This window comes from Motacilla alba, chromosome 22 (genome assembly GCF_015832195.1).
Source record: "Motacilla alba alba isolate MOTALB_02 chromosome 22, Motacilla_alba_V1.0_pri, whole genome shotgun sequence".
Taxonomy (NCBI): domain Eukaryota; kingdom Metazoa; phylum Chordata; class Aves; order Passeriformes; family Motacillidae; genus Motacilla; species Motacilla alba.
Genome location: NC_052037.1, coordinates 1438898 through 1460690, shown reverse-complemented (window position 1 = coordinate 1460690; position 21793 = coordinate 1438898). Strand labels below are relative to the sequence as shown.

General features: G+C 47.1%; 1 protein-coding gene across 5 annotated transcripts in view; it reads right to left on the bottom strand.

Annotated features, from left to right (window-relative positions):
* Positions 1-6431: 6431 nt before the first annotated feature.
* Positions 6432-21793, bottom strand: part of DPYSL2 (dihydropyrimidinase like 2) — a 53652-nt gene continuing 38290 nt past the window's right edge. For all 5 annotated transcript variants that reach the window (XM_038160236.1, XM_038160239.1, XM_038160237.1 and 2 more), the window contains 7 exons: positions 19340-19460; positions 16074-16230; positions 15773-15914; positions 15414-15584; positions 12178-12357; positions 10094-10259; positions 6432-9109 (listed from right to left, as the gene is read on the bottom strand). In XM_038160236.1, the coding sequence (XP_038016164.1) occupies positions 9018-9109; positions 10094-10259; positions 12178-12357; positions 15414-15584; positions 15773-15914; positions 16074-16230; positions 19340-19460 (1029 nt within the window). In that variant the 3' untranslated portion in view covers positions 6432-9017. The remainder of the gene's footprint in view (positions 9110-10093; positions 10260-12177; positions 12358-15413; positions 15585-15772; positions 15915-16073; positions 16231-19339; positions 19461-21793) is intronic.

Sequence of the window (21793 nt, the reverse complement as noted above, 5' to 3'; positions counted from 1 at the left end):
AAACAGGGGTTTTTTCCACTTTTCTCCAAGGAAATATTTTCCCGATCCAGCTGGGGAAGGGGCCTCTTGAATCTGCTTTCTAGAGGAACCCCTTTGGAGGTTTTCTCCAAAATTTCCCCTAAACCAGGGCACTAGGGCTGTAAATCCTCATCCAAGCTCATCTTTCTTTACACAGAACAATAAATATCTGTTGGGGTCACATTTCTACTCTGCCAATTCATCACTTTTAGCCATGGCCATGTTTATACACAAGCAGAGACCTCTGCGTACCATTGGTTGCTTTGGCTGAGGCAGGGTGGCCAAAATTTTGAGCTTTACAAGAAGCTGTGTGTTCACACATGCACAGAGACCCACACAGCACCCACCATCTGAGTCCTGCTCGTCCTTTTGGGCTGGTGTGTGCCTCTTGAATCAACACTCTGTGACAAAGACAGTCCCTCTGTAATTCTGGCTGTCCCACAGTTATTTTGGGATGCCAGGAAGGAACTTTCCCCTCCACTGTCACAGTTTTGCTTGTCTTCAACCTTCTGTCCTTCTTAAAAGCCTGAGCCAGAAACATTCCCTCCCTCCAGCATCTTCAAAAAAACCAGTCCATCATTCAGGGGAGAAAAAGAACCTGGCCATGGGTTTCCTCCATAGAGCATGGCTCAGGCCCATCCTGCTTTGCGTTTCATTTCAGGTACAAAACCCAGCCAGTTAGTGGATTGAGAGGTATCTTGGGGGGATATTCCAAGGGGAACAGCTCTGGCATTAGTTTGGGAGTCTCTCTGCAGCACTGGTTTGTGCCTGTTGTGGTGGAAAATCCCCTTGCAGAGCAGCAGCCTTGTCCCTTCCTTGATTTCTACCCAAGTTTCCACACAGCAGCAAGGGCTGAGGAACCAGATCAGTAAAATTAAATTTGAATACAAAGGAGGGAGAACATAACACTTGGAGTAATTTATGAGGCACGCTTACAGCTGTTCTTTATAGATCTCAGTGGGGGGTTCACGTTGTCCTCCACCATCTGACATTATTTGGCAGTTGAGTGGTACCTGCAAAAAATAAAATAAATATCCCAACCCCCAAAAAACCTTCTTTAAGACCCCATTTTTGAGTAATAATCCCAAAAACTCGGAATTCTGTCGGCAAGTCCTCAGAAAGACTTGAGCAGCTCCTGCTCTGCTCCAAGAACTTACAGCTTAAAGGAAGAACGGCTTGATTAAAACTCTCATCACAGTAAATCAAGGGTAGCTCAGAGAAAAGAGGTCCCTACCCTTCAGCTTCCAGAAAAACTTTGCTGCTGGCATTGATTGAGGATTTTTGCCAGAAAAACACAAATGAATAAAGTTCTCACTGGAGTGCTGAGTCCTATCCATCATGAGTTGGAATATTTTTATTCACATGTCTCCAATGTCATTTTGAGAGAGATTGATGAATTCAGGTGCTGTAAAAATAGTCTTCTGCAAACAAACAGCTCCCTGCCTTGTTGGCGTTCATTTGATGGCATCCCCGGGGTGTCCCCAGGGGCCCCCTAAGCTGTACGTTCGCTGGAAGCAGCAGGCAGGCAAGGAGACTCCACACGGCTTCTGAGGGTGTTAATTAGATGAGGGTTAATTGGGGTCCCACCCCCGCGAGCAGCATGGTTCCTGAGGGAGAAGGGGGGAAGGGGAGGGAGGGGGACAGAGACAGAGGTAGAGCCTGGGGAGAACAGGGGCCAAGAGAGAGTTCCATCTCCCTCGCACAGCTCAACAGGGAGATTCGAAGTGAGCGCGGAATAAGACTTGAGCCAATGGGATTACAGATACACCACACTGCAGGGGAGGATCACAGGCTTGGAATGAACTGTGCATTTTCGAGGGGTGAGACAGAGCATACCATTTAACTAAAATGTAACGCCACACTCCTTGGCACACTGGAAGGAGGAAGGATGTCACCTGCAGGAACACAACCTCGGGAACACTGGGAGGGTGAGGAGGGGCTGGGATGGAATTCCCAGAGAAGCTGTGGCTGCCCCTGGATCCCTGGAAGTGTCCAAGGCCAGGTTGGATGGGGTTTGGAGCACCCTCAGATAGTGGAAGGTGTCCCTAATTAGAGGAGGGAGGCTGGAAAAATGATGGTGATCCCTCCAAGCCTCTCGTGCTAGAAGGGCTCATCCACGTGCCTGATTTGTGAGATTTTTTTCACTCTGTTTCTTACACTATAAAATTCCCAGGAGATTTTAAATTGACTGCTAAACCCTGGTCCAGATTCCCCATGGGGTCCCCCCTGCACCCAAGCAGTGAGGCTGCTCTGAGTTGTCAGAGGAAAAGACAAAATAAAACTGGATTAAAGCACACATGTGGGATATTGTTTCATTACACCACTGGCCCCGGGCCTAGGAAAGCTTGATCCTACCACCAGCCAGGCTTTAGAGAGGGCAGGGGATCAAAGGGGAGCAAACCACAGCAGTTTCTAAAGAGCTTTGGTCAATCCATGGATAACTTTGGTCTCAGCCATGCTGTGCCCCTGGGACCATTTCCCTAAACCAAGGGGCAACGTGGCCTGGAAAGGGAGAACACTTTAACCCCATGATGTGCCTGCTCTTTCAGGTATCACATGAAAAAAAAGCCATTTCTAGGAATTGCCAGGAATTCTGAGCTAGGAGCCTGAGTGCTGTCTAGAGCTGTGACAGTTAAATGTCATTCAGTCCCAGTCCAGGTCCCTGTTGCTGTTTGAGTTGGCACCTGGCATGTCCTCCCTGTTTCAGAAACACTCAAGTGACATCCACCTCCTCTCTCTACCTCTCCCATTGTACATTTGTCTTTGTCTTGCAGAAAAAAAAAAGCCACAGGAGTATTTGTAAACAAACCAGGACATTTTCCTACTTGCTTGATGTCACTAAGGGAGAGGGGTGCAGCTGCTTTCACCTTGCTTGGACTGTTTTGTAAAAAAATCATGCAAGAGTCTGTATAAAATCTTGTGGGGGTGGCTCTGATGCGGACAATCACTTGTATAACTTGCTGCAGAATTCTGTGTGTAAATTAAAAAATGCTGTGATAAATAGCATTCCCTATTATACTTACAGCCAAACTTGATGAGGGGGTTGGGGCAAGGGGGGTGAAATAGGTTATTTCAGATGTGCATGAACCAGCACTTATCAAATCCAGGATAACGTGAAATATGGCGGATTTTGGTGTTGAAAAGCATCATACAAAAATGCCAAGGCCTCTATGCTTTGGGAAGGAAGTGATGTGAACAGGAGGGAAAAGGGGAGCCTCAGAAAAGGAATAAAAACTCGATTTAAACACGGGTATCTGGTGCCCTCCTGTGGAAATGAGAGGAGCAAATACCGGGTGCATTTAATGAGCAGATCCTTCTCTGCTCTGGAGCCAGGCTGGGAGAGCTGGGGGTGTTTATCTGAAGTGGAGAAGGATACAGGGAGACCTCAGAGCCCCTTCCAGTGCCTGAAGGGGCTCCAGGAGAGATGGAGAGGGACTGGGAAAAAGACACGGAGGGAAAGGACACAGGGAATGGCTTCCCACTGCCAGAGGGCAGGGTTAGGTGGGATTTTAGGAAGAAAGTGTTCCCTGTGAGGATGGTGAGGGGCGAGGATGGATTTCCCAGAGAAGCTGGGGCTGCCCCTGGATCCCTGGAAGTGTCCAAGGCCAGGTTTCAGCAACCTTGGATAGTGGTAGGTGTCCTTGCCTATGGCAGAGGGTGAGATTGGGTGAGTTTTGAGGGTCCTTCCAACCCAAACCCAGTCCATGGTTCCCTGCTATTGGTTGCTCTCATCATTTCATGGAACACAGCCCCAGAGATGAGCCCCCAGGTTCCAACAGATCCCAGAGAACAGCCCCACACATCTCGGGGGGGTCTTCCTTTTATTATGGGAATGCAGAACAAGAACTGATAGCGAGAGATGCAAAGCAGGCCAGTTCCAATCAGAAGCAGAGAAAAATGAACCCAGAAGATGATTAATCCATTAAATAAATTACCAAGGGATTTCCTACCATTTGAGGTTTCTCAAGTCAACACTGGAAAGCACTTGCCAAATTTTAGCATGGTCAAAAAAATGTTTGTGGAAAGAACAACACATTCAAGTGTGGAGTGGTAAATCCACAGATGGAGTGCCAGAGCTGGAAGTCAGTCACAGTTTACAGGAATTAGCACAGGGCACCTCCTCTGGCCTGGGTTATAGAAAAAATAATTTCCTCTAATTGCTTACTTTATCTCTTTAATGAAGGGAACTTTGTCCCAGCCCTTGTCATGGGCAAGGACACCTGCCCTTGTCCCCGGTTGCTCCAAGCCCTGTCCAGCCTGGCCTTGGACACTTCCAGGGATGGGGCAACCACATCTTCTCTAGGAATTCCATCCCGCCCCTCACCACCCTCACAGCGAGGAATTTCTTCCCAATATTCCATCTACCCTACCCCTGGCAGTGGGAAGCCATTCCCCCTTGTCCTGGCACTCCAGGCCCTTGTCAAAAGTCCTTCTCCAGATCTCTTGAAAGTCTAGGGGTTCTTTGATGTAATAAATTGAAATTGATGGGTAAAGTTTATAACTTCTCTGTATCTGATTTGAGATAAGTGTCCTGTGAGGCTTTAACAAGAAGAGAACACACTCAGGTGATTCATCTCTTTAACACTGAAATACCCTCCAATATATTAAAATAACCAACAGGATGTATGTGTGTGTCACATCTCAGTAATCATAAGCCCTGTGTATGTTCCACATTTATCCGAGATCATTCCCAAGATGATCCATGTGCCTCGAGGGAGCTGGACCTTTACCTTTCCCCATGTCCTGCTGCCACCTGATAGTGCTGAGCAAAACAGATCCTAAAGCTTCTATAGTACAGTGACATTTATTGCTCTGCCACCAAGGGATAACTCAGGCTGCATTGTCCCCATCTCTGATAACTGACAGTTCCAGTTCCAGGTCAGAGTCACATTCATCACCTACTTTATTTATTCTTTCAGCCACAGAATACTCCACCGATGTTAAGGTCAGATTAAATCTAATTTGGGCCTCACACAATGGGCCGGCAGAGAACCAAAGTAGCACCACGTTGTGGGCTGCCAGATCAGGAATTACCTGGATTAAGGGGCTTACCAAATACAACTATTCCTGTGCTCCTGTGCAGCAGCAAATCAGGGCTGCCCCACTGACCCGAATAGCCTCCAGAGCTTTCTTCCTGCCTCGGTCCCACAGCACATGTTGGGTTTCGATCTGGCTGTTGGCAATTCTTCCTGACCTCAAAACCTTCTCTACTCTGCCAGTTCCAACAGCTTCTCTGAGTCCCTGACATTTGTTTCCTCAGGAAGAGGTTTCTTCCGTTCCAATTCAGGTGCTGGAGGAAAAAATTGATGATAGAATAAAACCAAATGGAGGTGTGTGTTAACGGAGTACCAGATGAATGCATCTTTCACTGGGATATTATGGTTGGGATTAGCTGATGAATCTTATATGCAGCTACCCACCAACCCTGCTGCATGGGACCTGATTGCACAGATAGTAATATTTCATTTATGATGCCAGTAGCCAAATAGCAGCATGTCACTGGTGCCAGAGCCAGGATCCTCGTGTTAACCAGAGGACTCTTTACCAGGGGATGACCATTGACCCCTTCACAGAATAAGGAAAAGCCACTCTGTGGGGTGCCAGGTTTAAAATTGTGTGGAGGAAGCTCAATGCATTTCACAGAGCGCCCCAACATTTGCATTTGTTCAGATGAGAAACAAGAGCTAAAACTCCTCACAAAGTCAGTCACAAACTTCAGCCGTGCTTAGATTTGGGGCAAGATTCCCTCAGAGGGCTGAGCTGGTGGGTGTAGGAATGCAGCATCCAACATTCTAAGTAGCTGACAGGGATGCTTGTCCCTGTGACAGTGAAATCCAACCACCACCACCCCAAGTTCCACTGGTGTTTTTCCTGTAAATCCCAACCATGACCACCTGAAGTTCCGCTGGTGTTTTTCCTGTAAATCCCAAGCACCACCACCCCAAGTTCCACTGGAGTTGTTCCAGCCAGCTCCAACTCTCCCCACTCAGCTGCTGCCTGTAGCTCCTATTTAGGATTATGCTTTTTTTTTCCCCATTCCTTGGCTGGCAGAGGGTCCAAGCAGATCCACACTGGGGGGCTGAGAGGTATGCCGATACTTCAAGGGGCTTTTGCTCACATTCCATCAGTGACCCGTGCAATGCAGAGCCCGGATTTTTCAGGCAACTGTCTCTGCTTTGCCAAATGCTGTTTTAAACAAAGTGCCCTCAGTCGCAGCTTACTTTCTCTGGAGGAAATTACTCTGTGGCCCACCAATTCATCTTTACCATCACCATGGGAGTTCCTCTCCAGCACTGCCCCTGCACATCTCCACATCAGCCCACCCCAGCCTGGTTTTCAGGGCTGTTTGTCCCTGCTGAAGGCAACAGCACAGAATGCAGTGACACACAACACGCAGCATGTCGAGACACAGGTGCACCTACTGAAACAACAACATTTTGTCTTTATTAGGAGTTCCCATGGCAATATAACACACAGTTCTTAAGGAATAAAACACAAGACTTGGGGTTGGGATGGGGGGTTGTTTTTGCCATTGAGACAATGGTCAAATATCAGTACTCCTCTTTGTCTACACACATGATCAGCTTTAGCACTTACAGCTCCTCCACTCATGGTTCACAATCACAAATCCAAGGGTTAAATCCAGCTAGTATTAAATCCTACCTTTTTCTTTTATTATTTTTAGAGCTTCAAGTCACTGCGGTTAATTAATTAATTCATTAAGTCATCATCTTTTTTTTAGCATTTACATATGACATTCATTAAACAGACACAAAGCAGACGAGCTCTCACAGAAAAAACATGCTTACATAGCCTGCAAAAAACTTTTTTGTGATTTTTTTCTTTCCTTTTCAAGAACAAATTAAAATTTAACAAGTTATCATGAGTCAGTGAAGGAAAAAAAAGGAAGACTAAGTGAATACTGAAGAGCCGCAAGTGTTTCGTAGAATTGAAACGGATCCACAATTCTTTTTTTTTTTCCCCAACTCGTTCAAATTGATTTTAACATACAGGTGACAAAGAAAAAATTTAAAAATGAAAATAGCTGCAATATATATATTAAGTTCATGGATTACTTAACAAACAAAGTGCAAACTCTTTATGCAAAACTAGAAGACCCAGGAATTGAACCTAAATGCAAAATCTGTGGAGGAATATGGCAAAGTTTTTCTTAACTTTCGTGTTCAGAGGGGCCTAAAGAGTTTAGGTGCTGCAGCTGGGAAGGTTTGGGTAGCTAAGTAGCTTCTAGACACTTTGCAAATCCCAGCAAACACCATTTAAGAAAATACAACTACTGAAAAACAAGGAGAAGATGCAGCCAAGTGCCAGGGCAGGCAGACAGTGGAGGAAATGCTGTGGTAATAAAAGCTCTCTGTGCTAAGACAAGTCCTTGGGACTGCTGAGCCCTCCAGCTATGCCAAAGTAGGGATCTGATGGTGCATTTATCCTCCATGTCCCAAAACCAAGAAGCCTCCAGTCCCAGAGCTACCAGACCTTCAATCCCAGAGGGTGGTTGAACACCCAGACCCTGCTGGCTGCCCCAAAGCTGAGGCATTCCTTTAAGGACCACTGATGGTGTCTCAAATCCTAGGCATGTGAGGCTGGGTGGGGAACAGCCAGGCCTTCCCATGGGGGTGTGCAGAATTCCTACAGAGCTGGGTAGCTGTGACATTTGTACAAGAGATTCTCAGCTGCTGGGGACCCAGCCAGCTCTCAGTTACAGCAGCTGGGCCTGGACTGGAATTGCCACAGGTGCTCAGCACACACTCACTGACTGCCCTCTGAGAGCTAAAGATAAGCCCTCAAAGCTTTAAATAACCTCTCCTTGATGGCCAGGGAGGGAGTTTCTGCTACAAAAACGTTTCAAGCAACATGTTGCTCTTTGCCCACAGCTCCCTGCCCGTCCATACCCACTTTCAGGGACAGAAGAAAAACTAACTGCTACAAACTCTTCCAGATACTCCATCCCAGCAGTTCAGATGGTGTCCAGCTCCTCTGTTTGCACCAGCTCAAGACCTGATGGACTGAAGATCCTACGGACCTGCTCCATGCCCTTACTGCAGCTACGTGACAAGAAATGGCTGTAAAATGCAACTAAGGAGCACCTGAAGAACCAGGGTGGCAGTGGCAGTGATACTGGCGGGAGTCTGTGACTTGGATGAGGTTCAGGAAGAACAGGGAGATTCCCAGTCCTCAGATAAGGCTTCATAAACACAATGATACAAACATATTGAAAACACACACACAAACATTAAAAAAAAAGTTTCCTCAAGGACCTAATTTGCAGCAAAAACCAGAAGAAAAAAAGAAACCAATGAAAAAATCAACTGAACAGAATGGAAGTCCCCAAGGATTCTGGCTCAGCCACTGGCTGGGGTGATGTTGTCTGCCATTCCTAGGGCTGGGTCCTGTTTCTCTCTCCTGGCAGCATCTAGTGACCTCAGCGCTGGTGGTGGAGAATGGCCATAGACAGGCTGGGATTCCTGTCCCTTTGTGCTTGCCTAGCTAATTCTGTTGGAACACAGAACCCTTCAGAATATCCAGTTTAAAACCCTTGAACTACTCTTCTGCTTGACATTTTAAAAAAAAACTTTTTTATGCATTTATTTTTATTTCTTTCTTTTTCTGTGTGTGTGTGTGCGTCTTGAAGGCAGCTCCTGGGAAATTCACTTTATCCTTCCTTTACTAAAAGAAAGATGCTGAATAGGACAGAGACCATGTATCTCAAATACCCTCTTTACATTTACTCTTTCATGTCAGAGGTGTCAAAACACGGTTTATTTCTTTAAATGTGTAAGGGGCTGAGGGGGGAGGAAGTGCGAGGGGTTGGTGAAGATGAGGAAGGAACCTGAGGGGACTGAAAGAGGTGCTTTTACTTCAGCCCCTACCCACACTGGGTGCCCGCAGTAACTGTCACAGGCTCTAAAAGAATCAAAAAGGGTCTCCAGGTGCCCCGGTCCCCCCAGGGTGTACCCGGTGGGCACAGGAGGGTTTGGTCCTTAGCCCAAGCTGGTGATGTTGGCGCGGCCACCCGGTGGGGCCACAATGCGCTGGGTCGTGCGGCGTGGGATGTTGTCATCGATCTGTGCCCCTGTGGGAGAAAGAGGATGAGTCACCAACTCTGCCAGCGCTTAAAATCCATGTGGGTGTGGCACTTGGATGCTGCCTTAATGGCTGGATTTGCTCTTAGAAGGCTTTTCCAGCCTAAACCATTCTGTGATTCTGTCTTTGGAGGAAAAGCCTTCACTGGCCCACACTGCCTTAATTCTGCTGAAACCTGTTCTGCCCTGAGCACCTGAAGCACCCAGCCCTGCACAGGTAAGAGCTGGATGAATGATTATCCCTTAGCTAGCTTTCCTATCCCTTTCTATAGTCTGCCCTTCTTGCAACTGGAGCACCAACTGCGAAATCAAATCTTCCACATCCCAGATCCACAGCTGCTCTCAGCCGGCAAAGTTCTCCTGAAGTTTGTGTCATCTTAAAAAAAAAGGTTTTTTCTATAGCCTCTTAAAACCAGAAAATTCCCATTTCTAAACACAGTTGGAATGGTCTCAAGGTGAAGGAGGGCAGAGTTAGATGAGATATTGGGAACAAATTCCTTCCTGTGAGGGTGGGGAGGGGCTGGAGTGAAATTCGCAGAGGAGCTGTGGCTGCTCCATCCCTGGAAGCGTCAAAGGCAAGGCTGGATGCAGCTTGGAGCAACCTGGGATAGTGGAAGATGTCCCTGCCCATGGCAGGGGGTGGGAATGAATGGGCTTTAAGGTCTCTTCCCACCCAAACTATTCCAGGATTCTATGATCTGCCCTCTCTAGACAGCCAGCCGAGGACTGAGCCCAGAACACACTGGAGTGCTCAGCATTCATGTGACATCCTGAGAAGAAGCAAGACTATAGGACAGCTCCTGTACTACTCTTCTTCCTCTCTAAAGGGAAAAGCTCTCAGCTAAAATCCGCCCACAGCCTCTCTCATTCCATTCCTATCCCAGCAGAATGAACTCAGAGCATGGGAGCACAAACCCGCCGCGATTTTTGTGCAATAAATCATTCAGCAACAAATCATTCCCAAAATCACATACCAGACAAGCTGAACCCAGATTGGTGCAGGTTCCTCACGGGCGGTGCCTGCTGCTTGGCAGGAGAGGTCTTGGCTGAGGATGCTGGTGTGACCGTTTTGGGTGTCACCGACACCTCACAGACTGGGCCGTCATAGAGGCCTCGGGGCACCCCCCGCAGCTCAGCCAGCTGCAGGGAGAGAGGGCAACACCGGCTCAAAACACAGCTACAACACAACCTTAAAACACAGCCAAACACAGCCCAACAGCTGCCCAGATGTGGCTCAGCAAGTGACACACATTTCGGGATTGGTTGTTGGTAAGAGAATTTGAAAGCACAGAGCATCTCCTCTGCATTCATCCCTGGGGAGCTGCTCTCTATCTATATTTATTTTGTATCTATATCTATTTTACATCTATATTATATCCATATCAATATCTATATTTTTATATCTGTAACATATTTATATCTGTATTATACCTACATCTATATCATATCTATTTCTATTTAATACCTAGCACTATAATACCTATCATATCTATATCTATTTTATATCTCTATTAATATAATATCTATATATCTATATGTTTATATCTATATCTGTATTGCATGTACATCTTTTCCTATTTTATACCATATCTAAATAAATCTATCTATACAAAACATGTCTGTGTCTCTGTCCAACCCAAACAGTTTTGCAGCAAACAACTATTTTCCTACAAGCCAAAACCAATGTTTGCACAGCTCAACACCTTCCACAATGGAGACTTGAGGTGCTCTGAGTCCGTGGGCACCCCAAGGCTCCTTGGCAATATGGACTTGGCTGCTCTACACTCCAAAAACCCCACTTTTGGATCATCCTTGCTGTGCAGTACTGTGAGTTGGGAACAGCATACATTCCTATTTTGGCTCTAGATTTTTGTGCAGGACAAGATGCCTACTAATTAGTATGTGACATGGAATGTGCTGTGGCTCCAGCCAGTCTGTCCCCTGCCCCAAAGGTGCTGTCCTTTAATGATCCCAACCTACCTGCCACTGGATTAAAGGCTCCTGACAGGTCTCAAATGTACCTTATTACTCATCCCCAAAAAGCGAAGCAGTGCTGAGACCAGCAGGGCAGCCCAGAGGAGCCAGGCTGGCTTCAATGGCCAGCCCTGGAGCTGTAGATTGGGATAAATGCAATTATTCCAGTTGAGATGCTGCCCAATTGGATTTATAGGTCAGACATGTATTTCTGTGGGAGGACACAGCAGAAACCAGGGATCTGTTCTCCATGGAGCTAAAGTATGCCACGTTGCAATTTTGATAACTTGCAATTTCTTCAAAAGAACAATCAAAGAAAGATGATTTGCAAGGAGTGGGAGGATCACTTTCGGCCAGCAGAATTAACACAAGTCAGGAGTTGTCCAGGAGAGGGCAACACTTCAAACAGCAAAATAATTTCTCCCCAGAAATGATTTCATCTATAAATAAATGCCTTCAATTCTCAGCAACTAAGTTCAGTGTCATCTCCCCTGTCAGGCAAATTCAGGCATATCAAAAGACAGGTTCAGTTTTGAATGGGTGCATTTGAATTTTACAGAATCACTTTCCAACTATTTTAGCCTCTTAAAAATAGAACATTGTTCCTTTTAAGCAGTCTGTAGGCCGTGCCTGTGACTCACTAGTCACCAGACAAGAGCATCTGATCGTATCTGGCAGAAGGGAAAGCAGCATATCTGTAACAATAAATTACAATTCTAAATTGCTGCTGAGAGCTTTGATATATAAATGCTAAAGATAACTTCTCTTGGGACCTCTGTGATAGGAGAAACCTGGTGGGTTCTGGGTAGTTTGACTCATGGCAAAATTCGAGGGTTCCTGGACACATGTTCAGTTCGGCTTCCTCAGACAGAGAGAAATTAAAACCTGCAGAAAACCAAGCTCAATCCAAAGTATATTCCTGTAATGACTTGAGTGAAAAGCAAAAATGAAAGAGGAATGAGACAAATGTGGCTCCCATCCAGGGAACAGCAGTGTGGCCTGAGCCAGGGGACAGCATCTGTTTTCCAGCCACTTTAACTCGGTGTTGTCAGAGGGAGAGAACAAACGTGCAGCCAACACTCACCCTGCTCCTCGCTTTGATGCGCTTGTAAACAAAGTCAGGGAAGGGTTTCCTGGGGATGTACCTCCCAGAGCCCTCAGTGACATGCAGATTCCCATCCTCCAGCACGATCTTGCCCTGGCTGATCACCACCAGGGGAGACCCACGGCACTCCATGCCCTCGAAGATATTGTACTCCAGAGACTGAAATGAGCAAAAACAGCACATAAGGCAAACATATTCACCCAGCAGAGCCGGCTGAGCTTTAATTAGCAATCACTGGCCATGCTAATTGGCAAAATTTTAAGGACAGATGGAAGCAAACTCAATAGGTTTTACCTGAGCTGTATTTGCTGTGATTTAATAAGGCTGCTCTTATATATCGTCTAAGTTTAGGAGTTTATTAATGCAAAATTTCCAATGAAATAAGGTTTGTAAAGAATCCCAGAATGGTTTGGGCTGTGAGGGACCTTAAAGTTTAACCCACTCCACCCCCTGCCATGGGTTGGGACACTTTCCACTAGATCCAGTTGCTCCAAGACCTGTCCAGCCCGGACCTGGACACTTCCGGGGATGGAGCAGCCACAGCCTCTCTGAGGGAGAGAAAAAACAGTTTCAAATGAGAGCCTCCCTGTTTAAATATATTTAGGCACCTATGTCTGTTGAGCTGGGGACAGATTTAGGAGCCGCAGAACGCTTTATGTGAGTTTCCTACTAAAAAGAATAATTCTGAAAAATCTGTATTTCAAACCAGTGTTTAGGTTGATGGATCAGGGACCAGGACAATCTTATTTTATTTTAATGAGATTACTCATCCTCAATTAACTGGATTGGAAACAACACACCATGGAAAAAAGGCAAGTTTGAAAAAAATCACTGCAAATGTGAAACATCCTGGAATGAGATGCACTGCAACCCTGTTATTTGGGGACTGTTACTCTAGTGACCATCTCTGAGTCAGATGCAGGTCTTTTTTACCGAGTTAATGATGGAGTTTGCCCTTGAAGTGTGTTATAAGTATGGGCAGGCCTGAGTGCAGCTTTGCAATTAGTGAGACCAGTGGTTAAACCGAGTCTGAACCAGGTCCAGCCTGAAAAAGCTGGGGTGGTAAAGGAGGAGGCTCGGTCAGGAGCTTATGGATTAGGCTGCTTCCAAGAACAACACCACCTCCCTCTCCAGCTCCTGATGTTTCCTTGCCAGAGAGTGGCAAGAGCAGTGTGAATGCTTGGAAAATATCTGTAAGTTGCTCAAACATTTCAAAAAGTAGCAATCGTCCAATGCCACATAATCAGAGGGTGTCCCTGTGCCTGACTGTCAAGGGGCCTTTTGTTTTCTGCTTGGCCAAACCAGGATATCTGGACTCCAAGAGCATCACTTGTATCAGTTTCTCCTCTAACACAAGGCATCGTGATACCCAAAAAATTAAAGAATTTCAGAATCATTAAGGTTGGAAAAGAGCTCCAAGGTCACTGAGTCCAAGCTGTGTCTGATTCCCACCTTGTCACTGGCCCAGAGCACTGAGTGACATGTTCAGGCTGCCTTCCTTGGACACCTCCAGGAATAGGGACTCCAAACCTCCCTGGGCTGCCCCTTCCAATGTCCAATCACCCTTTCCATGGAGAAATTCCTCCTGATATAGCTTCAGGTGTGATGCCAGGTACAACAGGGAAAGCAATGACAGGGGATGAGGTCAGAGATGTGTTTGTAAGCAAAAAAGCTGTGATTGCTCAGCTTTTAAAACTCTTGGGAATGAGAGCCCTTCATCCTCAATGCTCTTGGCACAGCTTAAGGGTGCAGCCTTTGGCCACAGCTGAGTGCTGGGGCCTCTTACACGCTGTCAGGGTTTTGGAGGATCTGCAGCTCTCAGCAGACAAAAATACTTCTGAATGGAGCTGGTTCTCCTTTGCCTTGCCCAGATCCATGGCAAAATCACAGAACCAATCCTGACTGCACTTGGGCATATCCACAAAAGAGAAAGTCTATGAGTTCTGTGTCAGGAAACTGAAAGAGCCCAGTTCATTTCCCAAAGACAACAGCCCCTAAATAGAAATTACTTTCAAGCACTCCACCCAAAATACTTCCAGCTCTCTGAGCTATTCATAAGTACAAGCCCAGGTTCAGACCATGAATTCTGGCACCTAAAAGCAGTGAGTCCCTGGGTTCCCTCTTCTTAGGTGATTCCTCTCCAGATTGGAAGGAGTCTGGAAGAACCTCTAAGGTGACCGAAGTGACCAGACTCCTGGAATTCCTCTGTCAGAAGCCTAAGCAGAGGCAAGACGAAGTGAAACAATCTGTGACCAATTCTGACAAAGAGTTAAGTCACAGGGAAGTGAACCAAACCTTTAAAAAAATGATGTTTCCTCGTGAATGTGCCTGGGGATACAAGCGTGGAAGAAAATTTAGCTCCTTCAGCTCCAGAGTGAATGAAAGCATTCATGGGAAAAAATAACAAGCAGGGTTTTTTTTCCACGGAAAGATTCCATAGGTTCATGGTCAGCAGCGAAACAAGTTGTCAACAAATGCAAACAGTGGCTGCTTTCTCTGAGACAGGGCTTGAATGTCACAGGGAGACTCTAGCCAGGCCCCTGCACTGGAACCATTCTGCAGATTCCCACAGGCTGAGACAGCTTGGTAACTACAGGGGCCAGGTCTAAGGCATGGACTCAGCAAAAGTGTCCATAATAGTGCCACCACTGAAGAAGCTAACAGCCACAAGCTGCAGAAGACTTAAGGGGAAGGTCTGGTTGTTTTGGGTACTGCCCTTTGCCAACTAATGTGGGGGTGACCACCAAGAAAATCCTGACTCCACACACATGTGCCACATCAGTAGGTGGTATAAATCCACTCAGACCCTGGATCTGGGCCAGATTTCCAGAAAAAGTGCCTGTGAGCTGATAACACTTCAGCGAAAAGGGGCAGTTCCCATTCCCACCACTGGCAAGCCTGGAAGTCATAAACAACACATTGTCCTAAAAGGCCTTTGCATATTTTAGAGGATTTAAAAAGCTTTCTGTGAGCTCAGATCTATGCACCCAACACTCAGGAAGAGCAGACGTGCTCCCTACTCCAGGGGGAATCCACGTGATTTCAGATGGACTCATCCTGCTCACACAACTGAGCTCCAGAGTGAGACCAGAGAGGGCTTCAGGCACAGGGAAAATGAGCCCTAAGATGTCACAAGCTCCCGTTGCTGGCAGCACAGCCTGGCACTGAGGAAGAGAGGGGGAAAGGAAGTAGGGAATGGTAGGGAACATCCTTACTATGTTGTGAGTCTTGGCAGAGATTGTCTTGACGCTGTCAGGATCCCAGATCACCAGGTCGGCATCAGAGCCCACGGCGATGCGGCCCTTCCGCGGGTACAGGTTGAAGATTTTGGCTGCGTTTGTGCTGGTCACAGCCACGAACTGGTTCTCGTCCATCTTGCCAGTCACCTGGGGGGACACCACAGGAGTCACTGCATGAGCCAGCTAAGAGCTGGCAGTGCAGCAGATTCCCAAGGATCTCCACAGGGGTAAAAACGCCAAGTGGAAGGACCATGACAGGAAAATAACACATTACTGCAGCTCCTTCCACTCTCAATGTCCAGCTGAAATGTAAACCCATGACAGGTGTGACCTACCACAGCCTTATCCCAGATGATGGACATCCTCTCCTCAGTGCCATTGGTTCCTTCAGGGATCAGAGTGAAGTTGTCCTTCCCAACAGCTTTCTGAGCAGTGTTGAAGGTGCAGTGGGCACTGCCAGTCACTTGGAGGTCTCCACTGGAAGAAAAACAAAAGGTATTCAAGATATTTTACTGTAACAGGAATGCTCCTGAAGGTAAAACAGCTTTTTGCTTGTTGGCAGCAACATCCCTTATTTTATCACCCATTTCCTCGTGATGAATCACATGTTGTTTGAACACATAAAACTCTACTCACCAGGACAGTAGTGAGTTGAGAAAATCAGGAGTGGTTGGGTCAGGACTCAGTGGTGGGGATGTAACAAAAGCTGCTGCCTTTGCCCAGTTCTTGCTCCAATAATGGGATCCATCAGTGCCCAGGCTGGCTGTGATGGGCTCTCCATACACCACGGTGCCTGTGGGACAGAGACACACATAAACCTTCTGTGAACGCCAAGGAATGTGCACTTCCAGCCTGGCTTCCTGGCAGAAAGCATCCTCCTGGGAAAGGACACATGCTGCAAGGCTGTCTGGTACTTCCTCTGAAGCATTAAATAAAGATATTGCTACTGTCCAGAGCTGGGAGCAGCAAAATGTGCACAATCCTTTACACAACTGCAGAGGTTGGCACTGATTAATTGTTCTTGAAATGGTTACTATAAAGATTCATTTTATTGTTTATATTCATTTTATTATTTATTTATCCTGAGGCAAGAACTTTGTGGAAGAAGCTAAGAGCAACTGTAAGGAAGTGAGGAGATTCAGTCTAATCTAGAAGAGATGTGCAAGAAAAAGTATTTTAAAAAGAATTTTTATAAATTATAGTATGAATTAAAGACCTTCTAACAAGGTCATGTTTCTTGGAGTAGGGTCTGTCATAGATCAGGTGGGAGAAAACTCCTAGCAGGAAAGTTTTTCTGCATACAAAGAAAACCCATCACAGGGGAAATATCAGAGTTGCTGGTTCACAAATGCAATGCAAGGGAACTCTGTGATCCCCCCAAGGCACACAGCAAATCTGTGGCAGAACTGGGAAATGGAACTGCATCTCCTCACTCTGTCCAGTGCGCTCACCACCAGTGCATCCTTCCTCCTCATTAACATTTTTGGAACCACATGAAGGAACAGCAGATCCTTAAGGCCAGGATACTCTGCAAACTGGAACGTACCAGCACCATCTGCACACCAAGCAGATGCTGCAACTTCAAAAGCAGCACCAGCTGGCAGTCCCAGGGATCTGCTTACCAAATGCAACCTCGCCAAAATCTGCTCTGTGCCCACCCACCTGCCTCCTCAAGCACTTCAGGGGTTTGGATCTGCCTACCAAAGATGTGGGCAGCTGAGATGCCAACCCTAAATACTTCAGTCAGGAAAGATGGGCAGAGGGACAACCAGAGCTGGTCAGCAGGGTCTCACACCTCACCATGCAGAGTGAAAAGACAGAGTATTTCTTTCACTACATTGCCAGAGCTACTGTTACGTCTTTGGGGTCTCAAGACAGCTAGGAAAGAGCCTATTAGCTGAGGCAGGACGATGATTAACTGGCTCCATGCTGCTCCCAGGACCCTGCAGACGCAGGAGGTCCAGGAACAGCCCTTGCTAGAGAGTTTCCAGGAGCAGGGGAAGAAGCTACCTGACAGCACTGGCCACAAATAGGGCTCTGAAATCAAAACAAGGCCAAATACATGCTGGCTGTTAATGGGAGGCCTCTTGTGGTCTAACACATTGGGGATATTGTTCTGCAAGGAGTGATGTTTTCAGGTGCCAGATCTGCCAGCAACAGAGTCTGCAGGGAATCTCCTCCATACAAAAGCCACTGGGAACATCTGGCTTTAAACAACGTCTGTTCTTTGCCATTTAGCAAATCAATCCTTGGATTGATTGGTTTTGCCTTGGATAGTCTTCAGTTATGTTTCCTCTATTGTTTGGGAGGGCAAGACCAGTGTGTGTGGCCCTTCTCAGTTACTGCAGAGCATTTAACTTGAGTTATTTGAATGAAGGAACAGAAGATGGGGCACCATTTATACCCCAAATTCTCTTTATAAGGAGAAAACGCATTTTGAATGAAAACTGTGTGTTTTGGCTCACTCAGGAGGCTGAGTGAAGTGATCCTTGTGGATCATTCATCTGGGACAATCCCAGCACTTTTCACAGGCAGGGTAGCATCCACCCAAGCCAAGTTGTGTTTTATGGCTTTCTGTGATCCAGGTGTGTGGTCCCTCATCCCAAAGCCCCACTCCACTTGCAACTGGTGGTCTCAGGACAGTGAGTGTAGCAAGAAGGTGTTTCTATTGATCCTCCACCTTTGTGGGGCACATGCCTTCAATATTTTAACTGGAAAAGAGAAGAGAGACTTCCCTGGCTCTCAGGCTACAACTGCACTACGACAACAAGTCCTTTCCTGGAGGGATGCAGCATGCAGCCACATTGCTAGGCCAATGCATCTTCCTTCAGGATGATCCCCTCCGATGGAGCTGGGAGAGAAAGATTTATTCCAAATGGCTTGAGCTGCTTTCACAGACAGCCTTGAAAATCAGTCCTCCTCACCAATTCCTTTTACAGGAATCATGGGACCAAAATACTCCCGAGCTGATGCACAAACACCAATCTGTTTGCTGGAAATCAGCTCCTCTCACATCAAACACCCAGATGGAAAGTGATGTCATTTGTATACCCATCCAGGCTTATTTAGGCTGCAGAAAATTAAATCCAAGCCTTGTGAGGAAAGAAGGGGGTAAATCATCCCTCCTGGTTACTCACCCAACCTGAGCAGCTTTAAATAGAAGTGAAATGTTTAGTCACAGGATATAGCAGCAGACAGCGCTCACTCTGTGGGCAATCCTGATTCCTTGAGGGCCAGACAACAGGAGCATGGCTTGGGGGAAGCTCCTGCATCCCTCGGAGCAGTTCAGCTCCCTCACAAGCCTCAGTCAGAGAGGAGACACACAAGCAGCAGCATCCACAGCCCATCTGAGTCTTGCTTCTTGCAGCATCCCCAAGCAGAGTTATCAGAGGCAGTCACAATTCTCAAACCTAACCCAGCCTGCTGATTCCCATCCCTGCACGGATGTCAGGCTGTGAGTTACACCACATGGAAAACATCTATTCCACAAGCAAGAAGCACAGCAGGCAGCTGGAACTGGTGGACCTTTTTGGCTACTCCAGCTAAACACAGCAGGGCTTGTGAGTCAAGAACTCTGTCAGGAATCACTGCTGACCCCAAGAAGCGTGGCAGAAAGGACCAAGGGAAAACCACAGCAGCTGGAAGGAGGACCCAGCTGCAGTCTCCAGGGGATGAAGAGAGCATGGAATGACTCTGTGATATCATGAAGGCACATGGCTTGGTGGGGGAGGATGAGTGTGAATAGACAAGTTCAGGACTGAGCAGAACAAGCAGCTCCTGGCTCTGACCCAACCACTGAATCCTTGTGTGTTGGAAATGAAACCAAATGAAACCTTTTCTGCAGGGACGAAGCTGATGTTGGCAGGAGCTGAAGAGCATGAGCTAAGGAGGAAATAACTTACCCTTTTTCCTGGCTTGAGCAATGACATCAGCAGCACTTTTGCTCATCACCTTGGTGATGTACAGGGGGCAGTTGGTCTGGTTGGCAATGGTTATTGCCCGGTTCACAGCCTCTGCCTCCACCTGAGAAACAGAGGCAGCAGAAGGTCAGGGACACCCAACAGCACCCCACTCATCCTCAGAAGTCACAGACCCTGCTCTCCCAGAAAACAAGAAGTGACAAGGCATTTCCCCCCTCTGAGCCTAAAAAGGCACAAGCTGCAGTTCCCTCCCATTACCACCTTTTCTCCCGGGCTTCTTCAGCCTGAACTCTTCAGCCTGCTCTCTGCCTGAACTAAAACAACACTTCAGGTGCTCAGGGTCAGAATGATTAAGCCCCTTCTTTAACCTAGACAAAAATAAGCAACTAAATGTTGACTCAACAGAACTGCTCTTGCTCCAGCCCACGCAGAAGGGAGATGCTGCACCACATATTCTGGTAAACCACATTTACAAACAAGCCTCCTAAATTGTACCCTCCACTACAGTCTCTGGCTTGGGATCTGAGAGAGTGTGAACCACCCCATAAATCAACTGCTTTTCCTTGCATGTGTACAGAGAATTAACCTCAGCCAAACTGAGGGTCACGTTGTAACTGCAGCCTCAGGATGATGGGCATCACTCTGATTTTATGCATCACACGTCCTAATCAAAGGACCCAGGCGACAGATTGAACAGCTGGATGATGCTCACTGTGCCTGCTGCCAGCAATGCCACAGACATTTTCCAAGTGAACAACAGAGGATACAAACCCAGAGCAATCCCCCACCAGATTCCCCAATGCAAAAGGCTCCCAGAACCTCTCCCATGGACTCTGGTGGCGTTGGCACACACTCAGCACTTGTGAAAGTCTGCTCTGCAGTGACTGATCACAGCCCAAGTGCCATAAATCATCATCACCTGTCCCAGAATACATTGCTCAGACAGGTTGTGTCTCATTTCCTGGAAGTGTCCAGGGCCAGGTTGGATGGGGCTTGGAACATCCTAGAATAGTGGAAGGTGGCCCTGCCCATGGCAGGAGGGGGACTGAGCGGGCTTTGAGGTCCTTTCCAACCTAAACCATTCTGGGATTCTGTGACTGCTGGCTCTCAACACTGTGCTTGGAGGAAAAGAACCACCAGCTTGGGGAACTGTGGCCAGGCTGATGTCCAAGTGTCCTGAACAGCTCTGCTCACGCCAGCAAAGCCACCACTTGCACACATGCCCTGTTTGCAGCCAGAATGCCCCAGGAAAACAACAGCCAGGAGTTTTTACAGCAAACCAGCCCCAAAGAATCAGCAGGGACCCAAAGGGTTACAGCCCCAGGCAGGGGATGCTCACAAGGGGGTATTTTCTTGCCCAGATGCCCCAGACATATGGAAAAGGCTGTGAGGGAGGGTTTTGTTCCAGGATGTTGGACCCAAAGTGTCACAGCCAGCAGCACTCACAAAGGCTCAAAGGAAGAGCCAAGAAAAGCCCAGTTGTCCCTCCTGAGAGACAAGGGGAGGATTCAGACAGCCCAGAGCTTCCAGGCCATGGCCTCCCTTTGCAAATTCCCCACTAGAGCGGGTCTGTGCACGGCTCTGCCTCTGCAGCACCTGGGAACCACAATTCCACTCCGTGCCTCAGTTTCCCTGCAGGCAAAGCAGGAATAAAACAAAACACACCTCCAAACTTATGGGCAGAAGGCATTTGAGCAACTGTGAAGCAGCAGGAGAGTATTTTCTGAACAAGGCTGCTGAATTCCTGCCTTGTGCCCAAATGCTATGGTGACAGGCATATAACAATAACCCAATAAGTAGTCCAAAAGGGAATGTTTGCAATTACCAGGATGCATTAGAAGCCCTAGCACAGTAGTTCTCTTGGAAAACAAAACAAAACAAAACAAAAAAACAAACCAACAAAAAAAACCAACCAAAAAAAAAAAAAAAGACATTTCCTGGAGCATTTTGACTGCTTGTGCTTCCAGCATTTTTGTGGCTGAAATAAAAACAAAAAAATGATGGATTGCTCTGAAAAGTCATCACAGAATGAAATGAGCTGAGTGAGGGGGAGAGTTTTCCGGAAAGTGATGGGTGAGGCTGACTTGGGATTGCGCTGTCGTAACTCAGGCCCTGTTTTCTGGCTGGAATAACATGCTGAACACAGAGGTGAGCAAAGCTAAACACCCGAGTCAGCAGTGAAACTGAAGCCTCAATTTGAGCCTCCTGCCAGCCTGGGAATTCAGATGTGTGCACTCCAAGACACAAGTGCATGTGGCCAGCCCCTGAATGCTTCACTCTAATCATTCTAAATGAAATGAGAGGGAGTTATTAGATGTTTTAGATTTGCTCAGCAACTCCTGCTAATTTGCTGTAGATGGAGTTCTGAATGAAAGAGCTGTCCAGTCAGATGCTAACCATCCTTAGGATGGGCTTTGCATTCCCTGAAGGACAGCA